The sequence below is a fragment of the Salmo salar genome, chromosome ssa12 (genome assembly GCF_905237065.1).
Source record: "Salmo salar chromosome ssa12, Ssal_v3.1, whole genome shotgun sequence".
Taxonomy (NCBI): Eukaryota; Metazoa; Chordata; class Actinopteri; order Salmoniformes; family Salmonidae; genus Salmo; species Salmo salar.
The window spans coordinates 25,293,859-25,317,674 of record NC_059453.1 but is presented as its reverse complement, the minus strand read 5'-3'; the positions used below and the strand labels follow the sequence as shown (position 1 = coordinate 25,317,674).

Here is a 23,816-nt window from a genome sequence, read left to right as displayed (position 1 = left end):
CTTAGAAATAAACAGGTAAAACTAACTAATACTGTATCCAAACTAATGAATCTTGTCACTGTCAAAGTGAATTGATTTCCTCTCCAAACGGCACTGTACCTCCGTGGGGGTGAGGGGTCATAGAACTTGTACTGATCCATGATCTTCTCCTCCAACTTCTCCTTCTGTCTCCTCAGCTCATTCAGCTTGTCTCTGAGAGAGAGGAGAGAGAAAAACACCGTGTTTCACACAGAGAGGTAACATCAACAGGTGTCGCTGCTGTAAAGATGGCCGTTGTGTTTACGTCTTAGAATAAACTCTGACTGAACTGTCTCAACTGCCACACTGTCGCACCCGGCACCTTTAAACACCATCAAACTCCAAGGTTGTATTTATTAGGCACCAAACGGAAGAAAATGGACTGAAACAGTGAGGGACAACATGTACCCGTCCAATAAGGAACTCTCATTTCCGTTTTCCGTTGCAAAGCGTTTTCCGTTGCATGCAGCAATGAATACGACCCAGGTGAAAAGAATGTGAATGTTATATTTCCATACTTTCATATATATTACACATAGCTTAGTATGCCCCATATGTCCAGAAGATAAACTCAAAATGGGGGAGATTTATTCCATATAGGTCAATGTTGACACTAGCAGAGAGAGGATTTTTTTTTAGGTCAGTCAACTTTTTTTCTAAACTGGCACTACAGATGGCAGACTACATCAATAATCCATGCTCTGTCAAACTCAGATTCCCAGTGGTTTTGGTGCTCTAAATATGATGGGATGCACTGTGTTTTTGGTGCAACGGTGCTCTATAGCTAAATCAATGCCTTTGTTTTGTGCTGCTCTGGAATGCCTTGTGTCCTATGTGAAGCCCATTGTTTTAGCATAATGTGAATACATTCCATAAGTCCATCATTATGAGAAGAACTATACTGTGGCTGTATCTACTATTGTACAAAATATGCTCTTATATACTGTAGATATACTGTACGGTGTCTGCTGCTGGTGGAAAATCTATTTTACTTGGTTCAATTAACTTCAATTCAGTCCATTAACTGCAAGTTGGATTGCAAGGGGTTAAAGCTCTACGACTTGGCATTCAGCCAGATAGATGGGTCCCTTACATGTGCTGTCTCTGTTCTACGTGGAACAGGTCCTTGCTCTCCATGGTCTGTTCTAGCAGGGTGCGGTTCTGCAGCATCAGGGTCTGGATCTGGTCCAGCAGGTGACGGTTCTCCTCCTCCAGGTTCCCCTTCAACTGACTCAGCAGCTAGACACAATCGCACATATTATATGTTAATTACTTCTTTAATGATATAATTACTACAACACATCAATCTGGCACCAAACTGCTTTGAGAGCAAATGCAGATGCGTATATCCTCACATAGTGTCTTTGTACAGTGCTTGGGGAATACAAAATCCAATTACTTTGCCAGCAATGCTGTAACGACCCTGGGTTAATAAGGGTGGAGAATCGACTTTGCCACACGAGCATGCTTCTGTGGCACAGTCGATGGCGGGCTGGGCTTCGGGTCAGAAGGTGGAGGGTTCGAGCCGCACTCCCTGACTGTTTCATTACAATACGATCAACAACACCTTCATTACAACTGTACAGAATATTGGAATTTTGATCAAGTTTTGATTGATGGATGCTTTTAGGTAAATATATTTTTAATTAGAACAAAAATGAACCTGGATGGTGAACGTATTATTAGAAACTGGGTGGTTCGAGCCCTGAATTTTAATTGGCTGACAGCCGTGGTATATCAGACCACGGATATGACAAAACTTTTATATTTACTAGTCTAATTATGTTTGTAACCAGTTTATAATAGGAATAAGGCACCTCGGGGGTTTGTGGTATATGGTCAATATATCACGGATAAGGGCTGTATCCAGGCACTCCGCTTCGCGTCGTGCTTAAGAACAGCCCTTAACCATGGTATATTGGTCATTTACCACACCCCCTCGAGCCTTATTTCTAAATATATCCTTCATACCTCACACTGGTTGGTGAGCTTGGTGTTGGTGATGTCTAGCTGTTGGTATTGCTCTCTGAGCTTGTTGAAGTCGGACTCTAGCTTGGTCTGCTCCAGCTTGGTGCTGTTCAGCAGGGTCTTCATGTTCTTATGGTCCGCCTGGAGCTCCTCCTGATCCTTCAACAGCTGACGGTACGTCTGGTTCAGCCTGGGGGCACATAGAAATATACACAGAAGAAACACTCTGACAAAGTGAAGCGAAAACATATTGATAAGAACAACAGTTAGACAAGCAAAGTTCCCTGAATGCCAGCAAGTTATACAAGCAATTTCACTGAATTCTATGTAAAAGCTATCAGCCTGTAACTATCTTCATTGTGAGCGTATGTGTGTAGTGCGCTATGCTGTGTGTAGAGGGAGTCTTGGTCATCTTTAGGAGATGCTGTGTGTGTGTGTGTGTGTGTGTGTGTTATGCTATGTGCGCCCCTCACCAGTCCTTCTCATCCCGGAGCTGTCGACACTCTGAGGCGGTGGTCCTGTGCTGCTCTTTCTCCACAGACATCTTGTCCTGCTCCTCTCTCAGAGCCTTCTCCAGACCCTCTAGTTTGGCCTTCTGCTGCAGCAGGGTTTTGTACCTACAGCAACACACCATCGTGGTTATTTAGAGAGCTTTCCCCTCGGTTTCTGTTTTTGTTGTTGTTGCATGGATGGGAAATGAGTGTCACAGCCATTGATGAGTGTCTTTGATAAAATATGAATGGGTAGAACCTATATACTATAGTTCTAAAATCCACATGATTTTTCAAGATCCATTTGACTTGGTGGCACAACAGATTTCCTCATTGTTGCACGAGAACATAACATAGCTACACAAAAAATGTTTACTTTTATGTTGAGAGGTGGAATTTAGGCAACAATTAATCAAGCATTCAAATTGTATACCATGAACCATGACTTAGAATCAGAATGGTCTCTGGTCCCCCTCCTCTACCTGTCCTCCAGCGTTCTATGCTCCAGCTCCAGGGTGCGGTGGACGTTCTTCAGACAGCCGTGTTTTCCCATCAGGGCCTCGTAGTCCATGGCTTGTCTCTCGTGCAGCGCCGCCAGCCTCTCGTGGTCCCTCAGGAGCTGGTCGTACACGCCGCGCAGCTCCTCGCGCTCACGCATGGCCACCTCCTTATCACTCTCAGTGCTGGATTGTTGGCATTGGAGCTGAGCATTCTGGGCCAGGAGTGATGCACTCTGGGAGTTCAGAGTGGACTTCTCCACCTGTGGTTGGATAGGAGTGGAGATGATTACTATGTGTGAAAAGGTTGTAATTCAAAGGTATGAGTTTATACTGTATAATATTAAATACTATTCATACCATGTATGAAAGGACTCTATAGGAAGTGGTTCACATTTAATAAATCACCTAAAGTTGCATTCAAACGGCTTCATGTAACACCAGCCTTACAGTATCAGGTTCCATTAGAATGGCATTATATGAGGCAACTTGAGTGGGGTCTGTCCTAGGTATAAAAACAAGATGAATCCAATGCAGAATGGATATCTGCACACAGATTTCACTTCAAAATAAAAGTACTCACTTATCACAAAGTTCATATTTTGGAAGCACTTATCAGTGTGTGGGTATTTCTGTATTATGAGTATCTTATCAGTATACTAGGAGTATATTAGTATATCAGGAATGTTGCTCCTCTCACCTGCAGGTTAGCGTTGTGTGTCTGGAGAGCCGTGTTGTTCTCCTGCAGGGAGGCGGTCTGTCTCTGCAGGGCTAGGATCTGAGCCTGCAGGCTGTCTGACTGGGTCTCCAGCTGTCTGAGCTGGGCCTGCAGTGCCTGACGCTCTGCCTGCAGTGTGGCATTCTGCAGTAGGGGAGGAAAGGAGGGACAAGTCAATAATACATAGAAAAAATGTGAAGCTAGTGTTGATCCGTAGTAATAGAGTCTGGTTGAGATGGACAACATTTGTAATAACGTGGCAATGTACTGTAATGAAATAATGAAGCATCTGCTAAATGACTAAAATGTAAAGTAGGTTTGATTTCTATCATCCCATAGTCATTATTTGGAGGACTTTAAACAAAGATGCATTTCAGAAAATATAAAAATTGAAATAAGAGCGTCAAATTTAGTGCTTAGTCACAACATGATGACACAAAGTTCTCCACTCACATTCCTCTCCACCTCGATGAGGCGGTCCTTGACCCTCAGCAGCTCCCTGGTGGCCTCCTGGCTCTCCCACTGCCATTCGCTTACCGCCCTGTCACTCTCCCTCTGAGGGGTGGGGCTACGGGCCGCATGCTCCTCCTCCTCCCTCTGCAGCAGGGCTTCGTAGTTCAGACGCACCTGTAGGGGGTCAAGATCAAAGGTCAGATATTGCTACTAGAGGTCGACCGATTCATCGGAATGGCCAATTAATTAGGGCCGATTTCAAGTTTTCATAACAATCGGTAATCACCATTTTTTGAACACCGATTGTGGCCGATTACATTGCACTCCACGAGGAGCCTGACTACCTGTTACACGAGTGCAGCAAGAAGCCAATGTAAGTTGCTAGCTAACATTAAACTTATCTTTAAAAAACAATCAATCTTAACATAATCACTAGTTAACTACACATGGTTGATGATATTACTAGTTTATCTAGCTTGTCCTGTGTTGCATATAATTGATGCGGTGCCTGTTAATTTCTCATCGAATCACAGCCTACTTCGCCAAACGGGTGATTTAACAAGCGCATTCGCAAAAAAAGCACTGCCGTTGCACCAATGTGTACCTAACCATAAACATCAATGCCTTTCTTTAAAATCAATACACAAGTATATATTTGTAAACCTGCATATTTAGTTAATATTGCCTGCTAACATGAATTTATTTTAACTAGAGAAATTGTGTCACTACTCTTGCGTTCCGTGCAAGCAGTCAGGGTATATGCAGCAGTTTGGGCCGCCTGGCTCGTTGCGAACTGTGTGAAGACCATTTATTCCTAACAAAGACCATAATTAATTTGCCAGAATTGTACATAATTATGACATAACATTGAAGGTTGTGCAATGTAACAGCAATATTTAGACTTTGGGATGCCACCCGTTAGATAAAATACGGAACGGTTCCGTATTTCACTGAAAGAATAAACGTTTTGTTTTAAAAATTACATTTTCCGGATTTGACCATATTAATGACCTAAGGCTCGTATTTCTGTGTGTTATTATGTTAGAATTAAGTCTATGATTTGATATTTGATAGAGCAGTCTGAATGAGCGGTGGTAGGCAGCAGCACGCTCGTAAGCATTCATTCAAACAGCACTTTCGTGCGTTTCCCAGCAGCTCTTCGCTGTGCTTCAAGCATTGAGCTGTTTATGACTTCAAGCCTATCAACTCCCGAGATTAGGCTGGTGTAACCGATGTGAAATGGCTAACTAGTTAGCGGGGTGCGCGCTAATAGTGTTTCAATCGGTGACGTCACTCGCTCTGAGACCTTGAAGTAGTTGTTCCCCTTGCTCTGCAAGGGCCGCGGCTTTTGTGGAGCGATGGGTAACGATGCTTCGAGGGTGGCTGTTGTTGATGTGTTCCTGGTTCGAGTCCAGGTATGGGCGAGGAGAGGGACGGAAGCTATATAGTTACACTGGCAATACTAAAGTGCCTATAATAACATCCAATAGTCAAAGGTATATGAAATACAAATGGTATAGAGAGAAATAGTCCTATAACTCCTATAATAACTACAACCTAAAACTTCTTGAAGACTAATGTTAAAAGGAACCACCAGCTTTCTCATGTTCTCATGTTCTGAGCAAGGAACTTAAACGTTAGCTTTTTTACATGGCACATATTGCACTTTTACTTTCTTCTCCAACACTTTGTTTTTGCATTATTTAAACCAAATTGAACATGTTTCATTATTTATTCGAGGCTAAATTGATTATATTGTGTAAAGGGTGCGTACTGGCGGCAGAGAAGTTAGGCGCAGGAGAGCAAAAACTGTGTTCCAACGGAGCAGTTTAATAATAAAAAACACCGTAAAATAGAACAAACAATCAATGGGTAACAAAACCCGTCACACACCAGCATACCATGCACAAGCACTTACAATAAACAATTCCGGACAAGGACATGGGGGGAACAGAGGGTTAAATACACAACATGTAATGATGGAATTGAAACCAGGTGTGTGGGAAGACAAGACAAAACAAATGGAAAATGAAAAGTAGATCGATGATGGCTAGAAGACCGGCAACTCCGACCGCTGAACGCCGCCCGAACAAGGAGAGGCATCGACTTCGGCGGAAGTCGTGACATATTGATGTATTATACTAAGCTAAAATAAAAGTGTTCATTCAGTATTGCTGTAATTGTCATTATTACAAATAAATAAAAACATTTTTTTTAAATTGGCCAATGAATCGGTATCGGCTTTTTTTGGGCCCCAAGAATCGGTATCGGTATCGAAAAATCATAATCGGTCGACCTGTAACTGCTACTGAGCGAGGCCATTTTTCAACTTCAGACTTCAATATGCTTTGACAAAGAATTCCAATGTAAAAGTGAATGAAGGTAGAAAAGGTATAGTTTCCCTTTGAAACTGAGGAACTTTAAGCCAGACTCACAGTCTTGAGCTCTTGACGTAGCTGCTGGTTGAGGGTGGAGGACTCCTGCAGCCGAGCCTCAACGGCAGCCATCTTGTCTTCTTTGATCTGCAGGGACCTCTTCAGAGACGACTCCAGCTCAGACTCCAACATCTTGAACCTACTGGGGAGAAGGAAATAAAATAAAGGGGGATTTAGAACAATATATGGGGGAGGGAAAAGTAGACATATTTTTCTGTATTTTGTCACTGATAGCAATTGATTTCCTTGAAAAGTAACTCACCAATCTATTGTTATGTGTATAACACAGTCATTCACAAACTTAATTGAAGATTTGTGTAACTATCACCTAACCTGGTTTATGGGGGGTAGACTAAATCAGTTGCATGAAACTCGCTGTGTCCAGTGTTTTACCTGTTGTCTGGAGTTTCCTCGTCACTCGGTGGTGACGTGTCCTGGTTGCGGACTCTCATCTCCAGCTCGTGGGCCAGCCTCTCCAGCTCATTCTCCCTCTGCTGGGTCTTCAGCTTGTCACTCACCAACTCCTACAGAGGAACGACGGTCAGAAATATCCGCTTTTTGTATCATCACATATTTCAGTTCAGTGACTTCTCTTGCAGCCATGTAAAGCTCTTGTGACCAATGACCTATTTATCATAGAGCTGTTAAATAAAAAACAATTGATATATATTCATGACATGTGATCTAAATCTCCACGACTTCAAGCTCGCTTAACTTTATTTTTCCATAAGGAAACTTACAAATCTGTCATGTCAGGCACACTGAAATACATGAATATCACACATAAGAAGCTAATGCTGATCTGAGTAGCTTCACCTCTCTCAGGGTGACCAGGGCCCTCTGGTTGATCGCTCCCTGCTTGGCCAGCTCTCTGTTATCCCTCTCCAGCCCCTTGACCCGCTCCTCCACCTCCTTCAGTCTCTCCACCTCCTTCCCCATGCCCCTGTTATAATATAATAGAAATATAAACCATTTAGCAGATGCTTTATCCAAAGCAACTTACAGTACAGTGAGGGCATACATTTTTGTATATTGTATTGTATATGAGTAGATACATTTGTATACGAGTGCATACCTTTTTATACAAGTGATCCCAGCGGGAATCGAACCCACAACCCTGACGTTGCCAGCACCACGATCATACCATGGTGACCATTAGCGTCATACCTGTTCTCTCTCTCCAGACTAGCCACCCTCAGGTTGCTCCCGTCCAGGGTAGAGTCCTGGATCTCTGCCTGTTGCCTCAGCCTGCGGTTCTCCTTCTCCAGCCTCCTCTTGTCTCTCTCCAGGCCTGAAGCCTCCTGCTCCAGGGTCTGCTTCTCCTGCTCCAGCTGCTCCATGCGCCGCGAGGAGATCCTCAGCTCCTCCAGCCCAGCCTGCAGGATCTGGTTCTCAGCCTCCAGCTCATGGACCTCAGCCTCCAGCCTCTGGAGCTTCCGGCCTTTGGGTGAGTGGATGCATGGATGGAGGGGTGGGGTGGATGGATGGACGGACGGAAGGTTGGATGGATAGGTGGTTGGATGGATGGATGGATAGGTCGGGGGCGTGGGTGGATAAAAAATAAATAATAATAATTATGAATGAATATAGGCTACTTCATTAATCACCAATCATCAATTATTAGGTTAGCAGGCATACAGAGCACAAAAAATCAACAAGCGTATGGATCCCTGAACAAAGAAAGCACATCACATTGCCCATTCAATGCCCCTGTATCTAACGCAACAGAGCCAAACGCTACAAAGAGACAGCAGTGCCACAACATTCTCACAGAAGACCAACCTGTGTTGTCCAGGGCAGCCTGAAGCCGCTGGTTCTCTGTGTCCAGGGCTCTACACTTAGCTTCCAGACGCTCTGTGTGCTTAGTGGATGAAGAGGAAGCCCTCGTCTGCAGCCCTGTGCTACTGTTCTCCCGACGTGGACTCTTGTTCTTCGAGCAGGGTGAGGTATCACGTGTCAGAGACACTGAAGCGCCTGGTTGAAGGAGATTGCGGGTGTTGTCTTTAGCTACTGCTTCCAGGTCAGCCATGCGGTCACTCAGATCGCAAGACTCTCTGTCTTCGAGTTGGCCTTTCTCTTGCTTCTGAAGGTCCATCTTCTCCTTGAGGGTCTCGCTCTCTCTCTCCAGTCGGTCAATCTCTCCCTCGAGGTCAACCGACACGCCGTTGCACTTTGGGTCCCTGTGATGTGATGTGTCTATGTCAATGTCACAATCCTCTTTGATGACCAATTCAGACTGCTCCCAGGAGGTGTTGTCTAAACTGCCAAGGTACTCTCTAACCACCTCAGCCTAATAAACAAGGAAACACAACCAACATTTTCACATGGAAATAGCACCGTTCACTGCTACAGTTCAAACGAGTCGCCGGGAATCCATATGTGTGGGTTGATGGTTGGACGTGTGCTCCCTGAGCAGCTGTGTGTGGCTATTGTGTTCATGTTTGTGTCGTGGTCCCTGGCTAGTTACCGTGTTTGCGGGTCGCTGGCCGTCCCTCCGCGTGTGCTCACGGTTATGGTTGTGCTGCGGTCCCAGGCTGAGGTCAGCAGCTCTCAGTTCCTCTATGGTCCTGAGCAGGCTTTGGTTCTCTCTCTCCAGCCTCAGCAGACGACTCCTGGTCCCATCAACCACCTCCTCACCCAGAGACTTCTGACCTGAACACAACCATCAGACCGAAAGGATGACAGGAATATGAACTAGCTGTTACATAACCTCCACTATGAACAGACAGGTGAGATAATGACTGAATGAATGATCTTATTGAAGTTATCCTTTTTGTAACATATAGAATAGTCCATAACGTTAGAATGATATTTCACAAGTCACTTCTCTTCCCATAAGTACCACTGCTCCCACAGGGCAGATTAAGTGGGTAGAGTAGACTTGTCAGCCTTACCCTGTGGGTTGTCGGGGGTCCTGGAGAGCTGCTCCAGCTCCCATCCCAGGTGCTGTGACTCCTCCATGCTCCTCCTCTGGGCCAGCTCCAGGGCCAGGTTCTCCTCCTGCAGCTCCTCCATGCGCCTCCTGTCCACCTCCTTCTCCTGGGAAGGGCCGAGAGAGAGGACGAGGGTGAGATGACGTTGTTATTCTAAAGATATTCAACTTCCTATTTCTCTATCTGATCTTCGTTGAAAGTATGACCTTTTGACCATGGCACACACACGTCCACAACATAACCCAAGCATGTATGATCCTCTTTGTCCATCAACCTGTTCCATCGCATGTATCTTCCAACACACATCCTCCCCTGCACTAAGACCAGTCCCTTTCCTATCCTTCCCTTAACCTTTAACCTGTTTCCCCCCAATGTTCATATTGACCACCGTTTACATACATGTAATCTACCTGTTCCATGACGTGGACCCTGGCGTTGAGCAGCAGACTGTGTTTCTCTAGCTGGTGTAGTTTATCAGAGCGGGCCCTCCACCCTTCCAGCTGCTGCTGCAGTACAGCCTTAGTCTCCAGCAACACGGAGTTATCCTCCTTCAGCTCCTACAAGACAAGACACAAATCAACGCTGTTACAAACAAAGAAACTCCTGTCAGGTACATGATAACAACAGATTTATACCAATTGTTAAATGATGAAATACATGAAGTATTGTTTGAGATCTAGCTAAGTTTTTGCAAAGTGCGATAACAGTAATTTGTAAAAACCTTCACAATTGATTTGAAATATTAGTAGCTGCGGTGCTTGTGCATTCTGAAACGTTCTGATATAAATCTAACAGTGGACAAAATTCACATTTTAAGGTAAAAAAGCATTTTGTTTTCAACGTGGCTGTTTATCATGCTATATTCTGAGTATTGAACGTGTTTCTCCGTACGGTACCGTACCTCCACTTTGGCCTTGTAGAACTCCATGTTGTGTAGTTTCTCGCGGTACCGTCCCACCTCGCTCTCCAGCTTGTCAGCCCTGATGGCCCTCTCTCTCAGGGCATCCAGCTCGTCACGGTACGTACGGGCTGAACGGGCCTCCGCTAGCAACACAGAGTTCTGATACGGACACCGACACGGGAAAGGGTTTTAGCATACATGGGACACCGTCGTGAGGTAAATATACGACAAAAGTTCTCTCAAGTGGGGAGAGAAAAATGCTGGGAAGTAGCTCCTGTCTTATAATAAATCTACAGTTTAAACAAAACTATCTACACTGTATTTATCTTTTGAAGATTAAAGTCTTTGAATTTCATTGAATGTATGAGAGGTTTCCCTGACCATGTTACCCTGTTGATATAAAACCATGTTTTAGGCAGGAAAACAGACTTAGGGAACTCAGGAGACCAAGATGCACCTTTCGTACTGTTGTAGAAACCAGTGTTGAGGTTTAGCCACTGTCACTAGCTAAGCACAAAGGCTTTATCTACACTAAAGCATAGTGTACATTCATCTGAATAATCTCTGATAGAAGTAAGGATACTGTGTGTCATGTTACTGAGGGTTAGAGAGGAGGTCCATGTGTGTGTGTGTGTGTGTGTGTGTGTGTGTGTGTGTGTGTGTGTGTGTGTGTGTGTGTGTGTGTGTGTGTGTGTGTGTGTGTGTGTGTGCGTGCGTGTGTGTTTGTGCGTGCGTCACTTCTCTCTACCTCCTGTTGAATCCTCTTGAACTCAGCCTCCATGTTCTCCAGCTCCTGTCTGCAGTCCAGTACCTGCTCACTCTTCTCCTCTCTGAGCGGGATGGAGGGATGGGGGGAGGGAGAGAGAGAAAGAGATGGAGAGGGATGGTGTAAGTATGCAGAGCTTTTCTTAATGTTGCCGCAACAAATGCATTCACGGCACACGCACAGTCCTGACTTCTACCCCCCCATCCACTCAGACAGATACAGTAGGTCAAGTCATACAGCCATTATATACAGCTCTCGGAGAAGACATTTTACATGTTCAACTGAATATTATATAAGAGAACCCTTTGAAGAACCCCTTTTGGTTCCAGGTAGAGCCCTTTTGGGTTCCATGTAGAACCCTTTTGGGACCCTTTTTTTTCTAAGAGTGCAGATATGGGATGCCTGGCTCCTGCTTGCTTGGCCACATTCCACCACACACTGCAGCACCCAGGCCATCGCTTCCTCCACCCCCAGTTTCTCTGGGAAGTAGCACCACACTGGCCAGTACTACGGCATCCCATGCATGACTCTTTTTAAGAATCTCTCGTACATGTTTTCTCACAAACCTATCACTTTGTTGACATCAAGAGTGCACTACAACCTAAAGCTATTACATTTCTAGGGACAGAACAGATAGTGTTGGGTTGCATTATGAGGATACTGTACTGCTGTACTGTACGCCCGGGGGCTAGAGTCAGCATATCCCAGTTAGACAATGAAAGCGATAAAAGAGAGAAGAGGAGGAGAGATGGAGGGCTGAATCAGGTCTGGGCGGTGGCAGGGAGGAAGAGGGCCAAAGTGGGACAATGGCAATGCAATGCCCTGGAGGTTCATGCCAAGGCAGGCCAGGGAGAGAATCTGGGCCAAGATATCCCCAGACACCTTCTCCTGTATCCGTTCAGGATGACTTTCTCTCTCTCTCTCTCTCTCTCTCTCTCTCTCTCTCACTCACTCTCTTTCTCTCTCTCTCTCACTCTCTCTCTTCACTGTTGACCGTTTGCCTTGTCTCACAGCTCAATTGTTTAACCTCCAAACATATGTGGAGACAACCTGAGAAAAAAAAGCACTTATAGAATTTGCTTTCAATTAATTCTTGAAAAAAAAAAATGATACTGGAACTAGTTGGTCTTATTCACGCTATTTCAAATGTTGTATAGAATATAAAACAGGAAATGAAGATGCCCTAGGGTGCTTTTGAGTTCTTTAAAGAAGGCTTACATACAGTATATGCTCTAACGCTGGGTTAGAGAAATGACATACGTGTCCTCTAAACAAAATGAGCAGTTGGGTGGAAGATGACTCAGAAAGTCCTGAAGCAGTACTGCACTACTGTTAAAATGACAGATTGTGCCTTTCAAATACATTTATGCTTAGCCTGCATTCGAAATCTGTTTATGCCGTCTTGCCAACCCCATTGCTGTCATTGTCATGCCCAGGTTACTTTATGACCACTGAGTGGGAGGGTTGGGACTGGGAGTGTCCTTATCTGACTACTCACAGCTCCTGGCGCAGCCGTCTGACCTTGGCCTTGGAGTCGGCCAGCTCTACAGACAGGTGCTGGTGGGATGCCGCCTGTTGTTGCATGCTGGGACAGTCACTGGGGGACTGGGCGCTGGGCGGAGAGGGTGACGGGGTGGACTCTCTCTCCTGCATTAGCTCTAAAATAGTCTGGGGTGGGGAGGAGAAAAGAACAGGGGGAGGAAAGATGAAAATAAGACAGGAAATGACACTCCCTAGCTTCACCTGTCATTTCAAGTTCAACTTCCTCCCTTTCAAATTCCTCCATTTCAAGTTCCTCCATTTCAAGTTCCTCCATTTCACCACAGATCAATATAAAAAGTCAATCACTAACTACTGCTATAAAAGCCTAGTAAGACAATGCTCAAAGATATTCCATTGGAATACATTATCATCAAATTACATAATATTTTATGGCACAGCAATATCTTGTATGACTCAGCAAGGTCAAACCTATAAACACTGTGCAGTATGTCAACAGTGGCCCCTACCTCCAGCTGTGTGTCTCTCTGGCCCACTAGGCCTACATAAGGATAACGTAACACATTCATAACCCTTCATAACCTCTCCATAACCCATTTATAACCCCCTACCTCCAGCTGTGTGTCTCTCTGGCCCACTAGGCCTACATAAGGATAACGTAACACATTCATAACCCTTCATAACCTCTCCATAACCCATTTATAACCCCCTACCTCCAGTTGTGTGTCTCTCTGGTCCACCAGGCCTACATAAGGATAACGTAACACATTCATAACCCTTCATAACCTCTCCATAACCCATTTATAACCCCCTACATCCAGCTGTGTGTCTCTCTGGTCCACCAGGCGTCTGAACAGGGTCTCCAGGTCCTCAGCGCAGAGCTCGCTGGCCTCCAGCCAATGGAGGTCCAGTACACTGTCCTGACTGTGGGTAACCTGACCAATCACAGGGAGGAACAGAGATTTGCAGTCACAATGATTTACAGCACCGAAGGTTGGTGAGGACGGGCTCGTGGTAAAGGCTGCAGCAGAATGAGTGGAATTTTATCAAATAAATCAAACACATGGTTTGACACCATTCCATTCACTCCATTCTCCACATATATGTATCTCAAAGCAGTACGTGGAATGATACTATACATAGGTACCACTTCATAATAAATTACTCTAAAAACATGTTAATGTGTGTAGTCAAGTATAGTGTAATATTGTGCAGGTCTTTTAGCAATATCTATGTGTGTTATTAGACACATCCTCTAATGTTGCGAAACACCCAGCACATGTTTCAAATGACAATGTTTGGACCATGTTATTGGCAACCAAGTAGGAGTGCCTCTGTGACTAGATTGGCTAAGCGCTTGATGATCGTGCTGTGTAACAGTGACAGAACACTGTGCATCGTTGTCACGCAGACAAGACAACACGTGCTAGAATGTTCCTTTGGTATTCGTTCCTGGGGAATCCGAAAGCCTTTTCATTTAGTTTGCATTGCTTGTGACCTGTTCAGAGTACGTAACATCTAGCACACTGAATCAGGTGATTCATTCCCTGGGCCTATCACACTTAGAGTACTGTCCAGTTATATGATCGATCCCTGGTCCTATCACACTTAGAGTACTGTCCAGTTATATGGTCGATCCTTGGGCCTATCACACTTAGAGTACTGTCCAGTTATATGGTCAATCCCTGGTCCTATCACACTTAGAGTACTGTCCAGTTATATGGTCAATCCCTGGTCCTATCACACTTAGAGTACTGTCCAGTTATATGGTCAATCCCTGGTCCTATCACACTTAGAGTATTGTCCAGTTATATGGTCAATCCCTGGTCCTATCACACTTAGAGTACTGTCCAGTTATATGGTCATCTGTAGCACAGAAAGATCTAAAAAGCTCCAAATGGCTCAAAACAGGGCTGCCTGGTTTGCTCTATCCGTATGAATATTATCCAAATGCATCAGAATCTCTCATGGCTTCACGTTCAAAACAAATTACTATCCAGTCTTCTGATTTTCTTTAGGAATGTTATATTTTTTTAAAACACACTGAATTTTTCAGTCCAGTTATTATATACTAGCAACACGCATAACCACCAAACCAGATGGGCAAATTAAGGGCAGCTAAAACAACCCAAGCCAAGGACAAATCGCCTTAAATGTACAGTTTTATATGGAGCCATAGCTGAATGAAATTCTTTACAAATCCAAATTTCTCGGGCAAAAAGTAAATCCACCTTAAGAAAAAAAATAAAAGAACATCTTATGCGATAGACCATATGAATGGACAGGAAATAGAAAGCATCAACTGAATGTTAAATGTGTTTCCTGTCAGGCATTATAATTATCTGTATTGTCTACTTGTTGAATGTTTGTGAAGTCTTGATTGTGGTTGTTTGTAATATCTTGCTAGTTGGTGTGGAGGATTAGCTAGGAATAGCTAGCTTTACGGCGTTAGCTAATGTGGATCCTAATAAAAATTACAAAATGACCTATGACCTTAAGTTCCATGTGAACATCTATTACCTGAGGGAAATAATTATGTAATTTCTCATATGAACTAAATACTATGAAAGGTATTATTGTTCTCCTTAATAAATAAATGTGGGATAAATGTGGTATAAAGCTAACCACGTAGTCCTTTTTAGCTCAATTGGTAGAGTGTGGTGCTTGTAATGCCAGGGTAGTGGGTTTGATTCCCGGGACCAACCACATGTAAAATGTATTCACACATGCTAAATGGATTTATTATGTTGCTGTTTATTACTAACAGCCCGGTGGTCATATAGGACCTTTAACGGACTATTGTCAAATTAATGTTTGTAATGCTTTTTTATTATTAAATCACAACACAGTTTGGTGCATGTCGCTTTAAACAGTTTGCGAATGGCTAGCCTGCCCTTGTCATGTCCTCAATAACTAATACTTCAACATAAGAGAAATATGCATGTTACTGAATGTGGAACAAGCTAGCCTGAGTCCCAGATCTGTCTTGCCGACTCTACTGCTGTCATTGTCATGCACAGACCAGGGACAAGCGCAACATGGAACGAGATACTGTACCTCTTGGATATGAGCAGCTATTGCTGCTTTCGTGTCAAAGTCGAGGGTCTGGATGCGTTCGACGTACTCCTCTTTCTTCTCACACTGAAAACACAGAGTGATTATAGTAGATTAGGGTCTTAATGAGTGTGTGTAGCCTAGCCTGGGGGACGGACATCCTGTTGGTGAGGTGAAACAGGGGTCCCCCTCAAATCCTCAATTACGAGCTAGCTAAAACAATATTTTTCCATTAGAATTTCAGACACACAAAAGCAAGCAGACACCCCCCCCCACACACACACACAGTGACACACAACTACACACACCCCTCCAACTCCTCCTACCTGGACAGCACAGCCCAATAAGAGAAGAAGTAATTTCTTCATTTCCTCCAGACTTTGCTCTGAGGAGAAAACCCCCCCAAAATACAACCCCCACATTAAATTCAGATTAAAGTCAATGATTAAAGGAGATTCAGATGTGGTCTAACTTGAGGCAGGCTGCTGTGTGAATTTGGGTCACTCATCTGGCCAGAGACTGTCACAAAGGCTAGCACGTCTATCAGACTAGTGCGCTATTGAATTACACATCTTCTGAAGACAGACAGCGAAGGCCCTCAAAGTCTGTCTTATAGGAGTTTTGAGGTCAACTTATAGGGCAGCATTGCAAATTAACTGGTCTGGTTTGAGTTCAGTTCACTCACATGAATAATTATATTATGTCATGGTATGTCATGGACAACAAATGGAAGGATGATACTGCAAACTCTAAGATGGTGTCAATCATCTTTACAAACTGTACTTAACTATGCAGCACAGATACAGTTGGTATTTCTAGTCTCTCAACAGACGTGAGTGACTGGCAAACCAAGTCTACAGGTAGGATCTTCATTTGACCACTTTCTCATAGAAGGAAAAGAATCCTGCAGCAACAGGAAATGTGAATTATTGTGTGGATTATAATTTATGAACATTTTTGTAGGGGTTGATAAAAATGTTGTTAGGGCAAATCAAGTCTGACATTTTAAAGTGGATATTACCAACTTTAAAAGCCTTTTTAAACATTGAATATAATAAAAGTTTGACATTTTCGGCAACAACAGGGTGATCAAATGAAGATTCTACATCTGTGGAACTAAAGTAGTACTGTACTTCACATAGAATTCACTGGGCCCCCAGTAGAATTTAAAGGGTTACTGCTCTCTCTTTGGGTTTCTCAACAGAATGTAAAACGGTGTGGGCATGGTGGGCAAACATACCAGAGTGAGGAGTCTTGCCAAGCACCAACACGTTGGGTAAGGGCATCATGATCAGCTGCCTCAGAGTCTCCTAGGAAAGAGAGAAAAGGGGGGATGAAAAAGGGAGGGTTGGTACAGAAAAGGACAATGAAAGCATGAGACAGGAGGACAAAAAGCACTGTTGGGATCTGGCCAATGCTATCTGAATGAGTAAGGTTGTGTATGTATAGTCAGGCATTTAAATATGTACACTTGGTGCCAACAGATGGAGAGGGACCAGAATGGCTGTAAGAAATGGGCAGTTTCTTTGGTGCTTCTTTATGCATAACCCTTTCAGCCTACAATGCCAGTGGTACCAAGGCACTTTCCAGTCTGGGGAATTGTTGACCAGAACTGAGTTCAAATAAAATGTATTTTCTTTCAAATATTTAGCACATTTTATTTAGCCTGCGTCGAGTGCCAGGTGGGCGGGGTTTGCACTTTAGGGACTATTCCATTGGTTCCATTGTGCCAGGGTAAGCTCAATCAAGCACAGTGAAAGTATTGGAAAGACACTAAATACTATTCGAACCCATGTCTGTTTGTTGGTCGCTACAGTGGCTAGCTAGGCTAATGTGGTGTGAATGTGTAGTGCAATGTTTCATTTCCCATTGAGAAAACCAGGGCCCCTCTTTAGTCCAGAAAACAGTAAAGTCCTTAGTAAGAGAGTTCCAGTCTGGTTAGCCATGCAGCTGTGATGCAGTAAAGTCAACCACTGCCATCCAACCAACCAGTCAATTTTTCCAGTGACCGCGACCCATTTCCAGTGAGGAATGTTCAAGGGACTGGGCTCTGGGGTCACTTTGCTTTCCCCCTCAAGCTAAAATCTGATTATGAAGTGAAGTCAATTTTTTGGATTGCGGTTTATAGCAGAGTTGAGAGAAAATCATCTCTTCAACCAGTGATTGGTGCACTACACACAAAATAAGACTTGGATAAATTTGACATAGAGATTACAGCTGCAACGTTGCAGCTGAATATGACAAAAAAATATATCTTTAAAAACCCTGTCAGAAAATGCACAAATCTAAGACTAACACAAACTAGGCCAATTCCATCCCAAAATAATTATGTCTAAATATGATAGAATTTGAATCTGACCTGAAATGATCGTGTCTGGGAAACAAATTCCATTTCCTCTCTTGATCAAGCATTTTAGCCTACATTACTGCAGAGAGAGAGATGAGAGCTGCCGTCTTCATTTGCCATCTTAGCATACCTCCCAAATTGCAATCCACTCCTTTTTGACCAGGGCCCATAGGGCATTCTGAGGGGAATTCTTAAAGATATCTTGAATGTTCTTGGTGTTTCTTTCCTGTTTTTTTGCTTAGCAAGAATTAGAAGTGATTGAACTGTCCCTCTGGAATCCAAATCAAACCCTTGGGAAAGTAGATTGCTGCGATGATGAGATTGAACTGGTACTAAACCGTGGTAAACACACCACAGACCCTTTATATATAAACTACGACAATATCATTTCAAAAGACTATCAGTCTTCATGTATTTTTCTAGAGGATATACTGTAATGATACAGTATATGTGTGCTGTATGAGGAGGGTTTGTACAAATGCATGCCTGTAAATAAATACAGATACTAGTATAATTGTGTTTCATACAAACAAACTAGCTAAATACATTCTGTTTCAAAATGATCTCCATAGTGGAAATGTAACAATATAAACGTATGTCTCGGCTATCACACATTCACACTGTACTATATTTTCTAACCCACCGGAAGAAAACCTTAATTCTCTATTTCCCAATCCCTACTGATCTTATGTCTGTATAATTGCTCTGTTTTTAATTACTACAATTGCTTTCATCCAAACCGCAGCATTAGACAGTCGTGACTGAGAGGGACTCTCTCGTTCTCTGTCGTGATCCCACCCATATGGGTCATTCCAAAGCCTTGTAGGTCTGGCACAGGCACTGCTGTAGCCTGCCTAGCGACACACACTGATTGCACAGATGTTTACATGGTGGATGTGGTGATATTTAGGGCAGTCGTCTTAAGAAGAGCCTGGCTGACAGTCTGGTGGGTGGCCTGGTGGCCGACCAGATCAGGCCGTGGGCCAGATGTGTAGAGAGCTGCTCTCCTCACTTAGAGGGTATAAACCCTTCGCATCATGCATTTCTTTAGACTGTGTGTGTGTGTGTGTGTGTGTGTGTGTGTGTGTGTGTGTGTGTGTGTGTGTGTGTGTGTGTGTGTGTGTGTGTGTGTGTGTGTGTGCGTGTGTGCGTGTCCCTTCCCTAGAATGAATGTGGTTTGACTTGCCAATCTTTCAACCTCAAATGTTCCATACAGTATAAAAGGGAGGAAAGTTTAATGGTGGAAACTTCGCTAAGAGAGAACATCCATTACTGTAACTCACTAGGTAATAGGTTTTGATTTGACGGATGAGAACGGTCAGGTTCAGAATCCTCTGACTGGGGTCGTTGTTCACCTTGTTGACGCTCTGAAGAGTCGCTTTGGGATTTCTGAGGAGAATGAAAACGTTATAATAACGTTATAGCAACTTAATTACAACAAAGTATTTCAGCTACAGCCACAAAGATGGTAAAGTGTTACTTCTGTGATTTCTGAAGGAAATGAAATGACATTACATAAAAATGCTATTTCTACAGCCAAAGAGGTGGTGAGTTATGTGGTAAGCCAGGTGCTATAAAGATATAGTACATCTGGCTAAACTTGGCTTTAACTCCCATCAAACCTGCTTCTAGCTCTCTGTCTCTCTCTCTGTTTTCCCCTCTTTTTCTGCCCCATTACTTCATTCCCTCTGTCAGGCTCATGGCATGATGAATTCACAGCCAAATGGTAGCTGCTCTCTAGACACAGTATCAGCCTGCTCCACTCTAAAATGGTCCCAGATCTGTTTGCTCTGTCTTTCTAACTCCTATGGTCCTTGACACGTGCGAGTTGGGAAGCCAGCACAAACAGATCTGGGACCAGGCTAGCAACACTCCACTCAAGAACCTAAAAGAGTCCTCCCTTCACTCATCCACTCCCTTCCCAGCCATTTCAATTTCCCTATCGACTGGCAATCTGACTGGCACAGTGACCTAAACCTATTTGGCCTCAGCCTCCTGTAACAGATAGGATGTACCCTGGTATCTGTCCATGGTTGTATTCATTAGGCAGCAAACGGAAGCAAACATTTCAAAACAGGGAGGGACTACCTGAACTGGTCCAATAAGAAACACAAATGTTCGATTCCCATTGCAAAATGTTTCACTACTGTGAGCCCTAATGAGGATGACCCCACAGTCTCCTGTAGGTCTCTGAGCCACTACTGTCTCCCTCCCTGCCATCTGTCTCGCTCTCCACATAAAACTAAACACTATCAACAAGCCCCTAATCCAGAGGGTCTCCATGCAATCCAAGGGATTATCCTAAACCTAACCCACCGGCGGGCCCCAGCATTGTGTGTGTGTGTGTGTGTGTGTGAATGTGTGTGTGTGTGTGTGTGTGTGGGGGGGGGGGTGTATTGTTTTTTTAGCCAGACTGTGACAGACGCTCTTATCCCCAGAAGACAGGATATATATATATATATTTTTTTTAAACCTCTAGTTATTTGGGTCCCTTCAAACATAACTTACATTAGTCCTAGATATTGATATTATACACCCAAAAAGTCAGGTACCTCAGGTTCAGAACTAGGCTATGTCTACCCATAATACAAGTTGTTCTATGGGGTTATAGTGCCTTTTCATTGGACAGCCTGGGTCTAACAAACCCCCAGCCACACTAATGACTGTCTATCAGAGGGGTCATCAGTTTGTGATGATTAGGTGGGTGATGATGATAATTCTCCCAGCCATAAGGTACCCCAACAATAAGCTACTCAATAAGCTCTTGAAGATTTCCTTTAAGACTTTGATGGCTATGGACTTAACACAAAAAACTATTGTGTCCCAGATCTGTTTTGTAATGTCTTGTCAACTTCGTCGCTGCCATTGTCACATCAGCAATGGAGCTGGAAAGACTGCACAGAGTGATCTGGGACTCAGGCTCGACCTTTTCTGGAAACCAATTAGAAACGTTACAGTACATATTCTTGACTGAGACAGATAGACGACAAAGAGCTCCTTCAGAGCGAGTGAGTGACAAAGCACACACTGTTGTGCAGTCAACAAGAACTTCAGCAGCTCTGTGCTGTACTAGTAACAGCTGTATCCACTAGCCTACACGCAGAAACAAACAAGAACACAACTTCATTCTGAAAACACAAAATGTCAGGCAGAATGACCCTAACCAACCCAGCACAACTCAGAGCTCTAAAAATAGCATTCCCAAAATGCGGCTAAATTCTGAGAGGACTGGAGTACAAACAGGTTAAGTGTTATATCACTTTGTACATACATTTTTTTTGCATGAAGTTGGCAGCAGAACTCACTCTAATTATAGCATGCCCAAATGGAGTCAAAATGGAGTCAAAATAGCCTGGTCCCAGATCTGTTTGTGCTCTTCCTATCTCCACTGATGTCATTGTCACACCAAACATGACAAGGACTGACAAGGAGTTAGCATGATAGCAGAGAGACTGGCACTCAGATTATAGTCAAAATACAACCAAGTTAAATAGCCTATAATTATGTAACTTCTCTCGTTATTAGCATGGATGATCACAGCAACATTATGAGCAACATTGTACCTTGCTGTCAGATGAGCAGAAGCGGTTGATGAGCCAATCATTGACATGGGCTACTGGGTCAAAATGTGTCAAATTCCAGCTACACTAACTGTTTTATCTGGACAGTGCTGCTCATTAACTTGGATTCGGCTACACCAGGCCGGCATAGAGCCAACTTCCTTATTGGCTGCAGTGCATAGGGCAAAATGTGCAACTAAACAAAACAAAAACAGACAGAACTTACATTTGAATCATGATCTTGTTCAAAACTACCCCATCCAGTAACTCGGAATAATCCAATGTCATGTTCCCATCGTTTTGACCAAATGTCTTCACCTAAACAAAACCAAAAATAAAAACATTATTATTTGTTTATTAATAGGAAAATCAACGCCAAGGACATTTATCATAGCTACATCATTAACATGTAGAAGGGTACTTACCCAAATGACAAGCGGGCTGAGCATAAATTGCTCTAGATGGGGGAGAAAAACCTCGCTTTCCATCTTGATCGATGTCCTTGATGACTGATCGATCCTTTATCAGCAAAACATTTTGGATTTGATGATGACTTCTGTAGACGTTAAAAGAGAGATCGTTTGCTTGATAAACACAGAACACTCTTTATTCAAACATTCGTCCTATCCCTAGATGTGAATGAAACGCAGGACACAGCCACTGTCATTGTGGAAAAGCCTGCAGCATTTCTTGTGGTCGGCAGGGATCCCGTCGCTTTAGTAAAACTATTTGAGAATTCAAGTAGCTCCCTGCTGCAGCCGCAGTGAGACTGCATTATAGTCCTGTGCGCACTTTTGTCGCTAGTACACAAACTAACATGCTACATCATTTGTTTTGAAAATATGTCGATATGTAGCCGTGGACACGCATTGTTCAAAAAAAATTCCATTGGCATTTCCCCCGCAAATGTACATCCCTTGGAAGGTCCATTCCCTGGTGCTGCAAAGGCATCTGCAGGCAGTCAGGTGGCACACACCTAACGTTACGTCCCTCTTTCTCCCCACTCCTCACTCTCTTTCCCGTACAAAAACACATGCACGCGCGTATCAGAATCCACTAGCTACAATTTGACGTTCCGTCACTCAACCTACGAGTGACGCAGTGCCGGGAAATTAGCTACCTACGCTAAGTGCAAAAAAGTTACAATGATCTCTCACTCTGAATACATTGTATCTTTGCACCGGTCCGTATCTTTGTCATGACAAAACGAGACTGATAACACACTAACCACAGTCAAACCATCGCACATCCCTGATGCCACCACCCATATCAAATAATCCCGAGTTAGTGCTAATCCGCAGGAGCAAAAAGTGCCAATAGAGCTATCAAAAATATCTTTGACCGTGATCTGTTGCCATGACAACGGTACCCACCCACCCCACCCTCTCTATCCCTCCTCTCCTCATCGCTGGGAGGGGGCAGGTCCTTTTTCATCACAAACACAGGGATAATGCTGAAGCCACGCAACACTTCACTAGAAGAAGCAGGAATGGAAAGCAAGTTTCCCATTCCATATCACCACCATAGGCTACATAAAGGCTATTCCCTAATAACAAAATACAATTTGGACAGAAAAAGAGCAAAACATGGTATAGCGCAAATTGAGGGGATACATAAACTGCAATCCAAATCCCCCCCCAAAAAACTATCAAACGATAGGCCCAATTATATGTTTATAGCAATTTACAACACGAGTAAGCCTAGGCTGTAATTTCAACATGAATAGTCTATAATAAAACTTACTTAAAAGGTTGATATCAAACTTTGCGGTGAACATATAACTAACTGAACATGAAAAAGTAATTCTCATCTCTCATTGAAATCAATTTACATAGTGACCACCCAGAGCCATTTCATATCCAATATAATACTATAGCACCATCATGTGTTCAAAATAAGTACTACCACACTCCTGACGTTGCTTCATGTGGTGTCCGGCCCCGAACGCAAGGCACGTGCCCTGGGCCCCGACCCCCAGATAGCGTATGATAGCAAAATCTGTAGAATTGCAGGAAATTATCTTTAAAACTGCTAAATTCTCTCTCAGCCTCATGGCAAAATGTGTAAATAGTAGGCAATTTGCAACATTTTCTCATAGCCTCATAACCTATTTATGTAAAAATGCCAAAGTAAATATTGCCTTTTTAAATCAATAATATCCTCCCTTCGTTCTAT

At 43.5% G+C, this 23,816-nt stretch overlaps 1 protein-coding gene across 8 annotated transcripts in view; it reads right to left on the bottom strand.

Moving 5' to 3' along the window:
- The window catches only part of LOC106564606 (girdin), a 28,600-nt gene extending 5,631 nt beyond the window's left edge, over positions 1 to 22,969 (bottom strand). For 2 of the 8 annotated variants that reach the window (XM_045691159.1, XM_045691162.1), the window contains exons 1-25: positions 22,067 to 22,969; positions 21,868 to 21,959; positions 19,365 to 19,470; positions 16,975 to 17,044; positions 16,061 to 16,119; positions 15,738 to 15,821; positions 13,496 to 13,615; positions 12,679 to 12,848; positions 11,163 to 11,244; positions 10,415 to 10,573; positions 9,924 to 10,070; positions 9,475 to 9,619; positions 9,048 to 9,232; positions 8,363 to 8,870; positions 7,748 to 8,021; positions 7,397 to 7,523; positions 6,974 to 7,104; positions 6,581 to 6,722; positions 4,146 to 4,319; positions 3,675 to 3,836; positions 2,960 to 3,237; positions 2,460 to 2,603; positions 1,990 to 2,176; positions 1,112 to 1,257; positions 100 to 192 (exon numbers count right to left, since the gene is read on the bottom strand). In XM_045691159.1, the coding sequence (XP_045547115.1) occupies positions 100 to 192; positions 1,112 to 1,257; positions 1,990 to 2,176; positions 2,460 to 2,603; positions 2,960 to 3,237; positions 3,675 to 3,836; positions 4,146 to 4,319; positions 6,581 to 6,722; positions 6,974 to 7,104; positions 7,397 to 7,523; positions 7,748 to 8,021; positions 8,363 to 8,870; positions 9,048 to 9,232; positions 9,475 to 9,619; positions 9,924 to 10,070; positions 10,415 to 10,573; positions 11,163 to 11,244; positions 12,679 to 12,848; positions 13,496 to 13,615; positions 15,738 to 15,821; positions 16,061 to 16,119; positions 16,975 to 17,044; positions 19,365 to 19,470; positions 21,868 to 21,959; positions 22,067 to 22,129 (3,848 nt within the window). In that variant the 5' untranslated portion in view covers positions 22,130 to 22,969. Of the gene's footprint in view, positions 1 to 99; positions 193 to 1,111; positions 1,258 to 1,989; positions 2,177 to 2,459; positions 2,604 to 2,959; positions 3,238 to 3,674; positions 3,837 to 4,145; positions 4,320 to 6,580; positions 6,723 to 6,973; positions 7,105 to 7,396; positions 7,524 to 7,747; positions 8,022 to 8,362; positions 8,871 to 9,047; positions 9,233 to 9,474; positions 9,620 to 9,923; positions 10,071 to 10,414; positions 10,574 to 11,162; positions 11,245 to 12,678; positions 13,616 to 15,737; positions 15,822 to 16,060; positions 17,045 to 19,364; positions 19,471 to 21,644; positions 21,701 to 21,867; positions 21,960 to 22,066 lie in introns of those variants that run through there. The other 6 variants (XM_045691160.1, XM_045691161.1, XM_045691164.1 and 3 more) reach the window with 6 other exon arrangements.
- Positions 22,970 to 23,816: the final 847 nt, after the last annotated feature.